The sequence below is a fragment of the Scyliorhinus torazame genome, chromosome 7 (genome assembly GCF_047496885.1).
Source record: "Scyliorhinus torazame isolate Kashiwa2021f chromosome 7, sScyTor2.1, whole genome shotgun sequence".
In the NCBI taxonomy this organism is placed as follows: Eukaryota; Metazoa; Chordata; class Chondrichthyes; order Carcharhiniformes; family Scyliorhinidae; genus Scyliorhinus; species Scyliorhinus torazame.
In genome coordinates, this window is record NC_092713.1 from 33,051,922 (window position 1) to 33,067,096 (window position 15,175).

A 15,175-nucleotide genomic window follows, 5' to 3' on the forward strand; every position below is an offset into this window, starting at 1 on the left:
AGCTTCCCCAATGAGGGGGGCGGAGAAACCACTAGTAAATTTCGATTTCGGCGGGAGAACAGCTGGTGAGTCAGTTTCAGCGGGAGCAGTGCGGAAGTGGCTGCTGGGAGGTAAGTCTGTCCTTTAAAAGCACTTGTCTTTGCAGGGGCAGGCCAGTCGATTTCGGCGTGAGAACAGCTGGTGAGTCAGTTTCAGCGGGAGCAGTGCGGAAGTGGCTGCTGGGAGGTAAGTCTGTCCTTTAAAAGCACTTGTCTTTGCAGGGGCAGGCCAGTCGATTTCGGCGTGAGAACAGCTGGTGAGTCAGTTTCAGCGGGAGCAGTGCGGAAGTGGCTGCTGGGAGGTAAGTCTGTCCTTTAAAAGCACCTGTCTTTGCAGGGGCAGGCCAGTCGATTTCGGCGTGAGAACAGCTGGTGAGTCAGTTTCAGCGGGAGCAGTGCGGAAGTGGCTGCTGGGAGGTAAGTCTGTCCTTTAAAAGCACTTGTCTTTGCAGGGGCAGGCCAGTCGATTTCGGCGTGAGAACAGCTGGTGAGTCAGTTTCAGCGGGAGCAGTGCGGAAGTGGCTGCTGGGAGGTAAGCCTGTCCTTTAAAAGCACTTGTCTTTGCAGGGGCAGGCCAGTCGATTTCGGCGGGAGAACAGCTGGTGAGTCAGTTTCAGCGGGAGCAGTGCGGAAGTGGCTGCTGGGAGGTAAGTCTGTCCTTTAAAAGCACTTGTCTTTGCAGGGGCAGGCCAGTCGATTTCGGCGTGAGAACAGCTGGTGAGTCAGTTTCAGCGGGAGCAGTGCGGAAGTGGCTGCTGGGAGGTAAGTCTGTCCTTTAAAAGCACTTGTCTTTGCAGGGGCAGGCCAGTCGATTTCCGCGGGAGAACAGCTGGTGAGTCAGTTTCCGCGGGAGCAGTGCGGAAGTGGCTGCTGGGAGGTAAGTCTGTCCTTTAAAAGCACTTGTCTTTGCAGGGGCAGGCCAGTCGATTTCGGCGGGAGTGGAGCTGGCTGGTTAGTCAATTTCAGCAGGAGCTGAGAATTTTTCTTTTTTTTTAAATTAGTGTTTTAGGCAGGAACAGGAAGTCGACCCGCGGACGTCTGGGAAGACACTCGCCAATAAATTCTGGTGGAGAGGAAACCCGAGACACTACACGTGTAGTAGTGTCCACCCGCCCTCCTCCTCTAACCTAATAATAAAACCCATTGGTCTGAGGTAAGTACCATATTTTATTATATTATTATTATTTTTTATAAAAAATTTAATTCAGTTGTTAGCCAGATCTTGGTAGAAAGTTAGAGGAATGGCAGGGAAGGGAGTGCAATGTTCCTCCTGCAGGATGTTTGAGGTGAGGGATGCAGTTAGTGTCCCTGCTGATTTTACCTGCAGGAAGTGCTGCCATCTCCAGCTCCTCCAAGACCGAGTTAGGGAACTGGAGCTGGAGTTGGAAGAACTTCGGATCATTCGGGAGGCAGAAGGGGTCATAGATAGCAGCTTCAGGGAATTAGTTACACCAAAGATTGGAGATGGGTGGGTAACTGTAAGAGGGACTGGGAAAAAGCAGTCAGTGCAGGGATCCCCTGCGGTCGTTCCCCTGAGAAACAAGTATACCGCTTTGGATACTTGTGGGGGGGGGGGACTTACCAGGGGTAAGCCATGGGGTACGGGCCTCTGGCACGGAGTCTGTCCCTGTTGCTCAGAAGGGAAGGGGGGAGAGGAGCAGAGCATTAGTAATTGGGGACTCTATAGTCAGGGGCACAGATAGGAGATTTTGTGGGAGCGTGAGAGACTCACGTTTGGTATGTTGCCTCCCAGGTGCAAGGGTACGTGATGTCTCTGATCGTGTTTTCCGGGTCCTTAGGGGGAGGGGGAGCAGCCCCAAGTCGTGGTCCACATTGGCACTAACGACATAGGTAGGAAAGGGGACAAGGATGTCAGGCAGGCTTTCAGGGAGCTAGGATGGAAGCTCAGAACTAGAACAAACAGAGTTGTTATCTCTGGGTTGTTGCCCGTGCCACGTGATAGTGAGATGAGGAATAGGGAGAGAGAGCATTTAAACACGTGGCTACAGGGATGGTGCAGGCGGGAGGGATTCAGATTTCTGGATAACTGGGGCTCTTTCTGGGGAAGGTGGGACCTCTACAGACAGGATGGTCTACATCTGAACCTGAGGGGCACAAATATCCTGGGGGGGAAATTTGTTAGTGCTCTTTGGGGGGGTTTAAACTAATGCAGCAGGGGCATGGGAACCTGGATTGTAGTTTTCGGGTAAGGGAGAATGAGAGTAGAGAGGTCAGGAGCACAGATTTGACGTCGCAGGAGGGGGCCAGTGTTCAGGTAGGTGGTTTGAAGTGTGTCTACTTCAATGCCAGGAGTATACGAAACAAGGTAGGGGAACTGGCAGCATGGGTTGGTACCTGGGACTTCGATGTTGTGGCCATTTCGGAGACATGGATAGAGCAGGGACAGGAATGGATGTTGCAGGTTCCGGGGTTTAGGTGTTTTAGTAAGCTCAGAGAAGGAGGCAAAAGAGGGGGAGGTGTGGCGCTGCTAGTCAAGAGCAGTATTACGGTGGCGGAGAGGATGCTAGATGGGGACTCTTCTTCCGAGGTAGTATGGGCTGAAGTTAGAAACAGGAAAGGAGAGGTCACCCTGTTGGGAGTTTTTTATAAGCCTCCTAATAGTTCTAGGGATGTAGAGGAAAGGATGGCGAAGATGATTCTGGATAAGAGCGAAAGTAACAGGGTAGTTATTATGGGAGACTTTATCTTTCCAAATATTGACTGGAAAAGATATAGTTCGAGTACAATAGATGGGTCGTTTTTTGTACAGTGTGTGCAGGAGGGTTTCCTGAAACAATATGTTGACAGGCCAACAAGAGGCGAGGCCACGTTGGATTTGGTTTTGGGTAATGAACCAGGCCAGGTGTTGGATTTGGAGGTAGGAGAGCACTTTGGGGACAGTGACCACAATTCGGCGACGTTTACGTTAATGATGGAAAGGGATAAGTATACACCGCAGGGCAAGAGTTATAGCTGGAGGAAGGGCAATTATGATGCCATTAGACGTGACTTGGGGGGGATAAGGTGGAGAAGTAGGCTGCAAGTGTTGGGCACACTGGACAAGTGGGGCTTGTTCAAGGATCAGCGACTACGTGTTCTTGATAAGTATGTACCGGTCAGGCAGGGAGGAAGGCGTCGAGCGAGGGAACCGTGGTTTACCAAGGAAGTGGAATCTCTTGTTAAGAGGAAGAAGGAGGCCTATGTGAAGATGAGGTGTGAAGTTTTGGTTGGGGCGATGGAGAGTTACAAGGTAGCGAGGAAGGATCTAAAGAGAGAGCTAAGACGAGCAAGGAGGGGACATGAGAAGTATTTGGCAGGAAGGATCAAGGAAAACCCAAAAGCTTTCTATAGGTATGTCAGGAATAAGCGAATGACTAGGGAAAGAGTAGGACCAGTCAAGGACAGGGATGGGAAGTTGTGTGTGGAGTCTGAAGAGATAGGCGAGATACTAAATGAATATTTTTCGTCAGTATTCACTCAGGAAAAAGATAATGTTGTGGAGGAGAATGCTGAGCCCCAGGCTAATAGAATAGATGGCATTGAGGTACGTAGGGAAGAGGTGTTGGCAATTCTGGACAGGCTGAAAATAGATAAGTCCCCGGGACCTGTTGGGATTTATCCTAGGATTCTCTGGGAGGCCAGGGAAGAGATTGCTGGACCTTTGGCTTTGATTTTTATGTCATCATTGGCTACAGGAATAGTGCCAGAGGACTGGAGGACAGTAAATGTGATCCTTTTGTTCAAAAAGGGGAGCAGAGACAACCCCGGCAACTATAGACCGGTGAGCCTCACGTCTGTAGTGGGTAAAGTCTTGGAGGGGATTATAAGAGACAAGATTTATAATCATCTAGATAGGAATAATATGATCAGGGATAGTCAGCATGGCTTTGTGAAGGGTAGGTCATGCCTCACAAACCTTATTGAGTTCTTTGAGAAGGTGACTGAACAGGTAGATGAGGGTAGAGCAGTTGATGTGGTGTATATGGATTTCAGCAAAGCGTTTGATAAGGTTCCCCATGGTAGGCTATTGCAGAAAATACGGAGGCTGGGGATTGAGGGTGATTTAGAGATGTGGATCAGAAATTGGCTAGCTGAAAGAAGACAGAGGGTGGTGGTTGATGGGAAATGTTCAGAATGGAGTTCAGTCACAAGTGGAGTACCACAAGGATCTGTTCTGGGGCCGTTGCTGTTTGTCATTTTTATCAATGACCTAGAGGAAGGCGCAGAAGGGTGGGTGAGTAAATTTGCAGACGATACTAAAGTCGGTGGTGTTGTCGATAGTGTGGAAGGATGTAGCAGGTTACAGAGGGATATAGATAAGCTGCAGAGCTGGACTGAGAGGTGGCAAATGGAGTTTAATGTCGAGAAGTGTGAGGTGATTCACTTTGGAAGGAATAACAGGAATGCGGAATATTTGGCTAATGGTAAAATTCTTGAAAGTGTGGATGAGCAGAGGGATCTAGGTGTCCATGTACATAGATCCCTGAAAGTTGCCACCCAGGTTGATAGGGTTGTGAAGAAGGCCTATGGAGTGTTGGCCTTTATTGGTAGAGGGATTGAGTTCCGGAGTCGGGAGGTCATGTTGCAGCTGTACAAAACTCTGGTACGGCCGCATTTGGAGTATTGCGTACAGTTCTGGTCACCGCATTACAGGAAGGATGTGGAGGCTTTGGAGCGGGTGCAGAGGAGATTTACCAGGATGTTGCCTGGTATGGAGGGAAAATCTTATGAGGAAAGGCTGATGGACTTGAGGTTGTTTTCGTTGGAGAGAAGAAGGTTAAGAGGAGACTTAATAGAGGCATACAAAATGATCAGGGGGTTGGATAGGGTGGACAGTGAGAGCCTTCACCCGCGGATGGAAATGGCTGGCACGAGGGGACATAACTTTAAACTGAGGGGTAATAGATATAGGACAGAGGTCAGAGGTAGGTTCTTTACGCAAAGAGTAGTGAGGCCGTGGAATGCCCTACCTGCTACAGTAGTGAACTCGCCAACATTGAGGGCATTTAAAAGTTTATTGGATAAACATATGGATGATAATGGCATAGTGTAGGTTAGATGGCTTTTGTTTCGGTGCAACATCGTGGGCCGAAGGGCCTGTACTGCGCTGTATTGTTCTATGTTCTATGTTAAACTCCTAGTATAAATAAGCTGGCCAGTTCAGGAACCAGGAGGAAGGAGTATGTAGCAAGGGAAGTTACTGCTACTGTTATGTATATATGTTCTAGTAAATAAATGTTATTACTTTGTATCCTTAAAACTCGTGCTGGATTCGTCGTGGCCCTTACAAAACTGTCGACGAAGGTAAAAGTGAATAGCTGTCTACACTGCTGAAGCCACCTCCCTGGATTTTTGTTGGATACAGGTTGGAAGTTGTTTTCTATTATACCATGCCTCTGTACGGACGTTTGGATGTTTTTGGTGCTGCGCTGGAAAGCTGGAACCAGTACACACAACGGATGCATTACTATTTCCGGGCAAACAATATCACCGAAAACGAGCGCCAGGTGGTCATATTGCTCACCGCCTGCGGCCCGCATACGTTTGGGGTGATTAGGAGCCTTACGTACCCAGCTGCGCCGGACACCAAAACGTTTGATGAACTTGTGAATATAGTGGGGCAACACTTTAACCCAACCCCGTCCACGATAGTCCAGCGTTACCGGTTTAATACCGCTAAGAGGACCCCTGGAGAATCCCTTGCCGATTTTCTATCCAGGCTACGCAGGATTGCGGAGTACTGTGACTATGGTGAGACCTTGTCAGAAATGTTACGCGACCGTTTGGTTTGCGGTATTAACAATGCAGCCACCCAGAGAAAGTTGTTAGCGGAGCCAACATTGACTTTTCAACAGGCCATTCAAATAGTCTTGTCCCGAGAGAGCGCAGAGCGAGGAGTACAGGAGCTACAGGGAATGGAAGTGCATGCCTTGGGGCGCAACCCTTTCCATCCAAAAACGTCCCCCCGCACTCCTGTGGTACCTTGGGCAAGGCAACGTCCGGACCGACGCCAGTGGCCATCGGACATTCCTCCCCGAAGGGAGCCTTCTCCAGAGCCAATGGATGAGGAGCCATGTCCGTGTCAGACTTGTAGGCGCCGACCTCGTCGCGGACGGCGGTCCTGGGGACGCCAGAGGCGCCGTTGTTCCGACCGAAACTGGGACCAGCCCAGGGGCCATAACTGGGACCAGCCCAGAGGCCGTACCTTCCATGTGGATGAACCTGCGGCGACTACTCCTGAGGACGTGGAGACGGAGGACGACTGCCTGCAGCTGCATTGTGTGGCAGCTCCCCGTGTGGCCCCCATTAAGGTGACAGTACGGGTCAATGGCCACCCGCTTGAGATGGAGTTGGATACTGGCGCAGCGGTCTCCGTGATCGCCCAGAGGACATTCGACCGCATCAAGCAGGGTATACAGACCCTTACATTAACCGACTCACAGGCCAGGTTGGCCACCTACACGGGGGAACCACTGGACATTGCAGGAACTACAATGACCCCTGTTGTCTATGGCGCGCCAAGTGCCTTACGCCTTGCTCGAGAAGGTAGAAGGGGAGCTCACTCGTTTGGAGAGTTTGGGTATTATCAGGCCCGTCCGTTTTGCTGACTGGGCAGCACCAATTGTACCTGTAAGAAGCCAGATGCCACAGTTCGCTTGTGTGGCGACTATAAACTTACAGTGAATACAGTTTCCCGACTCGACCGATATCCAATGCCTCGCGTAGAGGACCTCTCCGCGAAATTTGCAGGTGGACTCTCGTTCACAAAATTAGATATGAGTCACGCCTACCTGCAGTTGGAGCTGGACCCTGCCTCCCGACCATATGTAACGATTAATACACACCGGAGCCTGTATGAATATACACGGTTGCCCTTTGGAGTATCCTCTGCCTGCGCAATTTTTCAACGTGTTATGGAGGGCATTTTGAGAGCTTTACCACGTGTGGCTGTCTACCTAGATGACGTTTTGATTACAGGGACGTCAAAGAACAAAGAACAAAGAAATGTACAGCACAGGAACAGGCCCTTTGGCCCTGCAAGCCCGTGCCGACCATGCTGCCCGACTAAACTACAATCTTCTACACTTCCTGGGTCCGTATCCCTCAATTCCCATCCTATTCATGTATTTGTCAAGATGCCCCTTAAATGTCACTATCGTCCCTGCTTCCACCACCTCCTCCGGTAGCGAGTTCCAGGCACCCACTACCCTCTGCGTAAAAAACTTGCCTCGTACATCTACTCTAAACCTTGCCCCTCTCACCTTAAACCTATGCCGCCTAGTAATTGACCCCTCTACCCTGGGGAAAAGCCTCTGACTATCCACTCTGTCTATGCCCCTCATAATTTTGTATACCTCTATCAGGTCTCCTCTCAACCTCCTTCGTTCCAGTGAGAACAGACCGAGTTTATTCAACCGCTCCTCATAGCTATTGCCCTCCATACCAGGCAACATTCTGGTAAATCTCTTCTGCACCCTCTCTAAAGCCTCCACATCCTTCTGGTAGTGTGGCGACCAGAATTGAACACTATACTCCAAGTGTGGCCTAACTAAGGTTCTATACAGCTGCAACATGACTTGCCAATTCTTATACTCACTGCCCCGGCCAATGAAGGCAAGCATGCCGTATGCCTTCTTGACTACCTTCTCCACCTGTGTTGCCCCTTTCAATGACCTGTGGACCTGTACTCCTAGATCTCTTTGACTTTCAATACTCTTGAGGGTTCTACCATTCACTGTATATTCCCTACCTGCATTAGACCTTCCAAAATGCATTACCTCACATTTGTCCGGATTAAACTCCATCTGCCATCTCTCCGCCCAAGTCTCCAAACAATCTAAATCCTGCTGTATCCTCCGACAGTCCTCATCGCTATCCGCAATTCCACCAACCTTTGTGTCGTCTGCAAACTTACTAATCAGACCAGTTACATTTTCCTCCAAATCATTTATATATACTACAAAGAGCAAAGGTCCCAGCACTGATCCCTGTGGAACACCACTGGTCACAGCCCTCCAATGAGAAAAGCATCCTTCCATTGCTACTCTCTGCCTTCTATGGCCTAGCCAGTTCTGTATCCACCTTGCCAGCTCACCCCTGATCCCGTGTGACTTCACCTTTTGTACTAGTCTACCATGAGGGACCTTGTCAAAGGCCTTACTGAAGTCCATATAGACAACATCCACTGCCCTACCTGCATCAATCATCTTAGTGACCTCCTTGAAAAACTCTTATCAAGTTAGTGAGACACGACCTCCCCTTCACAAAACCGTGCTGCCTCTCACTAATACGTCCATTTGCTTCCAAATGGGAATAGATCCGGTCTCGAAGAATTCTCTCCAGTAATTTCCCTACCGCTGAAGTAAGGCTCACCAGCCTGTAGTTCCCGGGATTATCCTTGCTACCCTTCTTAAACAGAGGAACAACATTGGCTATTCTCCAGTCCTCCGGGACATCCCCTGAAGACAGCGAGGATCCAAAGATTTCTGTCAAGGCCTCAGCAATTTCCTCTCCAGCCTCCTTCAGTATTCTGGGGTAGATCCCATCAGGCCCTGGGGACTTATCTACCTTAATATTTTTTAAGACACCCAACACCTCGTCTTTTTGGATCTCAATGTGACCCAGGCTATCTACACACCCTTCTCCAGACTCAACATCTACCAATTTCTTCTCTTTGGTGAATACTGATGCAAAGCATTCATTTAGTACCTCGCCCATTTCCTCTGGCTCCACACATAGATTCCCTTGCCTATCCTTCAGTGGGCCAACCCTTTCCCTGGCTACCCTCTTGCTTTTTATGTACGTGTAAAAAGCCTTGGGATTTTCCTTAACCCTATTTGCCAATGACTTTTCGTGACCCCGTCTAGCCCTCCTGACTCCTTGCTTAAGTTCCTTCCTACTTTCCTTATATTCCACGCAGGCTTCGTCTGTTCCCAGCCTTTTAGCCCTGACAAATGCCTCCTTTTTCTTTTTGACGAGGCCTACAATATCTCTCGTCATCCAAGGTTCCCGAAAATTGCAAGAACATTTGGAAAATCTGGAGGCTGTCCTTGGACGCCTTTCGGAGGCTGGAGTCCGTTTACGTCGCACAAAGTGCGTATTTCAGGCAAAGGAAGTAGTCTATCTAGGTTATCGCGAAGGTCTGCACCCTGTCGCAGAGAAGGTGCGTGCAATTCAACATGCCCCCACCCCAACGGACACTTCGCATCTTCGTTCTTTTCTCGGTCTCGTAAACTATTACGGGAAGTTCCTCCCCAATCTGGCAACTACGCTGGCCCCTTTGCACCTTCTGCTAAAGAAAAATCACACCTGGGTTTGGGGTCAGCCGCAAGAAACCGCTTTCCGGCGGGTAAAGCAACAATTGTCGTCGTCTGGGTTACTAACCCACTATGATCCTGGAAAGCCTTTGCTCGTCACATGTGATGCATCGCCGTATGGTATTGGGGCCGTCCTGTCCCACAAGATGGAGAACGGGGCCGAGCGACCGATAGCTTTCGCCTCCCGCACATTGACTGCAGCGGAGAAAAAGTACGCGCAGATCGAGAAGGAGGGCCTGGCAGTGGTTTTTGCGGTGAAACGCTTCCACCAGTACGTGTACGGCCGCCATTTCACTATCATGACTGATCATAAGCCCCTGCTGGGACTTTTCAGAGAGGATAAGCCAATACCGCCCATTGCTTCTGCACGGATCCAGCGCTGGGCTTTGTTGCTTGCTGCATACGAGTATTCTCTGGAGCACAAACCAGGTACGCAGATAGCAAATGCCGACGCACTGAGCCGACATGCAGTGACTGGGGTAGCTCCCGCAGAACTCCTAATGGGCCGGAGACTTCGCACCCGCCTTAGTATGGTTTTCCCGGACATTGGCGCAAAGGTACGCCGCACACAAGAACGGCAGGGACAGGGATTTTCTCGGCATCGTCCGATTCGGCAGTTTGCGCCCGGTGACCCAGTATTCGTTCGGAATTTTGCTGGTGGTGCCCAATGGGTTCCTGGTGTAATCTTTCGCCAAACGGGCTCTATATCTTACCAAGTGCAAGCCCAGGGTCGTCTCCAGCGAAAACATGTAGACCACGTTCGGTCCAGAAGATCATCCCCTCAAAAGATTCCCCGTCCCAGGAGCTCATTTCAACAGCCGCAGAGACCAGAGACAAGGGAAGGTAGTCCTCACAATCTTCCACTGGTGCCTCACTCAATGCCTGCGCAGGTCACTACGGGACCGAATGGAGATAGAGACGCTGACATGACGGAGGCAGCAGACTCTGACTCCGAGATGGAGACACAGGATGCATCAGAGGGGGAATCCTCGGGTCCACGGGCCGTGGATGTACAACCGTGCCGTTCATCACGGAAGCGCCGGTCTCCGTCTCGTTACACGCCGCCTGATCCAGCGCCGCGTGCAAATGCCGTCCGGCCTGCAGCCAAACGAGTCCGACGCCTTTCTTCGCCAGGGTCTTCGGTGGATTCCTTGGACTTTGTGGGGGAGGGATGTTATAACCTGCCTACTTACCATTGGCTGGGGACTAATGACTATCCCACAATCCTGTGGGAGTATGAGCTTCCCCAATGAGGGGGGCGGAGAAACTCCTAGTATAAATAAGCTGGCCAGTTCAGGAACCAGGAGGAAGGAGTATGTAGCAAGGGAAGTTACTGCTACTGTTATGTCTATATGTTATAGTAAATAAATGTTATTACTTTGTATCCTTAAAACTCGTGCTGGATTCTTCGTGGCCCTTACAAAAGTAGGTTAGGTGGACTGGCCGTGATAAATTGCCCCAAGTGCCCAAAGGTTGGGTGGTGTTATGGTAATAGGGCAGGAGATTGGGCCTAGGTAGAGTGCCTTTTCGAAAGGTCAATGCAGACTCGATGGACTGAATGGCCTCCTTCTGCACTGAAGGGATTCTATGAAGTAAAATGCTGCCCCAGGACAAATCCAATCAAGCCAATTACTGCCCCGTCAGTCTACTCTTAATCATCCACAAAGCAATGGAAAGTGGTATTGACAAAGCAGCACTTACTTAGCAGTGATCTCTACGCTAGTGCTCAGTTTGGGTTCGGCCTCGGCTTCAGACCTCATTACAGCCTTGATCCAAACTTGGACAGAAGAACTGAGTTCCAGATCTGCTGCAAGAGTCCGTCCCCTCAAGGAGCCTGAATAAAATTGAAATCAATTGGAATTGGGGATAGGGGTCTGAATTGGTTGAAGTCATACGTGCCTATAGACCGTCAAATAACTTGCCGATACCTGAAATTAAATAACAGACCTATGATTTTCTGCTACAGACTTACTGCCTTTTTAAATACATTCATTGCACGGGTCTTTATCCAGTCGACGGAGACATTCCCAGACCCAAATAAGCTGTTAAATATATGAGCAAGTGCTTCATAAAACGCAACTCTCCCATTTCCTTGAATGACCTCAATTGAATGATTTACGGTTCCTGTGAAAGATCACTATTTTATTCACATCCACTTTCAATTATAGCATCAACTCCATGATGTACCAATATTGGTGACAGGGTCATCAGTAGCCATTTAATGTATTTGCCATATCCGTCAGTTTTGCAATACAGTGCTTAATGGTCCTTTGCTTTCTAAACGTAGCTTAAAAGCACATTTTGGCTTCTATAAAAACAGCTTTTGTTCCCTACAGCTACCTTGAGTTACTTTATTTAAGCTTGTAAAATTTTGTTGCCTTGTTCATAGGAGACTTGAAAATGTGTTTTGTCAGGTTTTTTGTCGTTGATTGAACCACAGCCAAACCTAATCTTGCTTTAACCCAAAGCCCACACACACCTCCAGTAGAGGTTGCTGGATAGTGATTTGGAGTAGAAATCTGGCTTGCAATTTCCCAGGGGGGTGAGGGAGCTAATATTGCCTTAATTGAAATAAAAACAGTAAGTGCTGGACAGACTCTGCAGATCTGGCAGCATCTGTGGAGAGAAAAACAGGTAATATCTCGAGTTCCATATGACTCTTCAGAAGAGTCTAATATTCATATTACAATGAATGATGAGATTTTTTTCTCCTTGGAATGCAGACGGAACTGATGGTCACCTCCCATTGACTCTCAATTTGGTGAAATGCAGTGTTCACCAACTGCCTCTGTCTGTTCCCAAACTGAACTGCCTACTTCTGTCTGCACAGATAAATTAAACGAAAGAACCTTCTGACTCAACATCCCAACCTTGCATGCTTTGGGATGTTTCAACCAGAAACACAAATAAATAATTTTCCCTTCAGTAGAACTCTAATTCTGTAGCCTATATGAATAATTTCCATCTCTAATGGAGTTTTACAACCTTCTTTTGTTAGCTTTTCGTTTATTTTGTAGAGATGACAAAAGATATCCTGGCTCTACGAGGGGGCCCAGAAATGGACCATTCACTGTTCAAATGTTTACACGTCTCGCTCTTTGTAAGATCAACATAGAGTAGCTTTTAACTGTAACTAATTCCCAGCTTGTTTGAATTGCATTCACTTTGGGATTATTACCAGTTTTTCATCAGGATTTTCTATTTTATCTTACATTTAATACTTTAATCTCTTAAAACTAAAAATTATATCCTAAAACTTGTGAATATATGGTTCTTACAGCACTGCCAACTAGCACGGATTTCCTGCTGCTGGAAGACGGAGGGCCCCGCGCTTTCTCCCCCCACCCCCGTACACTCTACAGAGCATGTGTGTGATCCTTCGCGCGGTCTCGCACCAAGGTGCCAGTACAACCCTTTATCGGGATTTTTAAAATCACATCGAGGGTTGACTACACAATCACACTTGTAGACAATCTTCATCATCGAAGGCCCGTACGCATTTAAAAGTGTATGGTGTGATGTGATGCAATTTTAAAATGTTTGGAAGTTGTTAGGAAGGTAGCCTATGGTTCTATTGTGCTCTCTGGGATCAGGAATCCACCCGTAATCATTTAAATATTCATAAATGGGTAATTTAAACCCTGCTGCATTGTTCTCTGTGCAGTATTGTAGAATTTTTCATTGTTAGATTTACTGAATGTTTGAAACTTAATTTGAAAAGAGCCACTCATGATGTACATCTATGTAACTGCGTTAGATTTGCATTTTCCATTCATGTTTTAGATTTGTACTTCAGATTGGTGTGCATTTTTTCTTTGAAATGAAAATACCGATTTTACTGCCAAAATGCTGATTTTTGGTATCTGGAGTACTGATTTCTGTTGGAAAAGGTTGGCAGCTCTGTGATTAATTCAGAACATCGTCTACAAATAATGGCTGGCTATATATATTTCAGAGAGAGCTCACTTCTAATCTATTTGATCTGCAGACAAATAACTGGTTGGTTCTAAGACGCTGATAACTAAACTTTAAAAGTGTGCAATTATTTTTGTTACAGATCATTATGCTTAAAGAAAGCAATGCCCGTCCGCTACCGCCTATTGCAGAGAGCCCTACTACACAAAATTCAAGTGACCAGTTGCTGCAATTGAAGCAGGACCTAGAAAAGGCTCAGGAGCATATCCTTCACCTTGAGTCAGAACTTAAGACTCAGAGAGAGGTGATAAGCGCTGCCGAAGAAGGCCAAATAATTAAGGTAGGATTTCTGTTTTGAAACATTTGGCTAGCCAAAAATAAGTCTGAGAGCGACAATCTAACATTATGTCCAGAATATTTTTCTAAATCCTTCAAAGTTAAAAAAAAGTTCGAAACACTTTACAGATAATGATCTGGAAAACAGAAGCTAAGGCAGGAAACGAGAGACTGCGATGGCTGACCAGAAGCTTGATAAGAGATTTTGCGAAGACCTTTAAAAATGGCGGGAAAGAAAAGTGGGTTTAGAGAAGGAACTCCAGAGAACTTAAGACAGTAATTAGAGAATTGAAACAGGAACTTTTCTCTGACCATTCAAAGATTATAATCTCACCTCTTTGAATAGATTTTCATTTGTTGTGTCTGTTCCATTTAAAATTTCACAGTTTATGTGATTCATTTTTAAAAATTTCTTTTTGGTAAAACTTCTAACATAAGGTGTTAACAGAGAAACGGAACTCGGATAATTCGCATTACATGATAATGTAGTTTTCTTTTCCATTTCTAAATTTAGGAATCAGAAATAGCAAGACTGAGAGTCAAAATTTCTGGATTTGAAAGAGCTTTGGGTAAACAGCAACCACCATCTCCCATGTTACAATCTCAAAATGAATCCAATAATAGAAAAGACTCCACAACGCAGCTCATGAGTTTTTACCCTTTGGCCAGAAACATGAACAGACCTATTAGTGCGAATGATAAATATGGCACCGATATTGGTTCAGCATTACATTCCCTGAATTACTCTAACAGGATTCGTGAAATACTTGAGCAGTCTTTCATCACCCAGGAGATGAGCTTAGAAGATGCTGAAGATGCTTCCTGTGCAGGGAAATCAGAGAATGCTGCTTTATTCAGTCAGTCTCCAAAAGCAGAAGCTGAAGAAGATTTGGAGCTCATCAACCTGACTAGCAATAGTAACATGGAAACATTAAGCGGAATGTTGAATCATTTAATTTCGATGGAACAAAGTAGTACTAAACTGGGATCTCCACTTGACAAGTCACCAGGTTTGTCCAGAGAACACATCAAATCAAAAATGGAAGAATGTTCAACAGGAAAGCACAAAATTCCAAATCCGGTATGTGTTGAATGTTTGTTAAGTTGCAAATCTATTTACTAATTGATTTCTATTGCAGTCTTTATATGATGAAATTTCAGCAATTAAAACAACATTGTCTTGTGTGTGATCACATTACAGCGCATTCGCAATGTACTCCTGCTGGTGACATTAGCAACAACGGGACTTTTCCGCAAACTATTGCAATTAATTAGCACACACCGAACAATGCAGCTCAACAGGAGCTCATTTGTCCCAATGAATTTGTGCTGACTCTTTGAAAGAGCTATCCAGTTAGTTCCATTCCCCTGTTCGTTCACCCTGCAAATTTCTCCTTTTCAAGTGTGTAACGAATTCCACTTTGGAAGTTACTGCTAAATTTACTTGTACCACTAAGTTAGGTAAAACATTCCAGATAATTGCAATTTAGATCCCACTATGCCGAGAGAGCCCCTAAAAATGCTCCGTACTGGGCGCCGAACCGAGCACGTGCTGCTCCTGGCCTGCTG

At 47.0% G+C, this 15,175-nt stretch overlaps 1 protein-coding gene across 6 annotated transcripts in view; it reads left to right on the forward strand.

The window, feature by feature from the left end:
• ccdc18 (coiled-coil domain containing 18) overlaps positions 1–15,175 on the forward strand; it is a 239,684-nt gene that overhangs the window by 208,487 nt on the left and 16,022 nt on the right. For all 6 annotated transcript variants that reach the window (XM_072510511.1, XM_072510508.1, XM_072510507.1 and 3 more), the window contains 2 exons: positions 13,413–13,610; positions 14,121–14,687. In XM_072510511.1, coding sequence (XP_072366612.1) covers positions 13,413–13,610; positions 14,121–14,687 — 765 coding nt within the window. The remainder of the gene's footprint in view (positions 1–13,412; positions 13,611–14,120; positions 14,688–15,175) is intronic.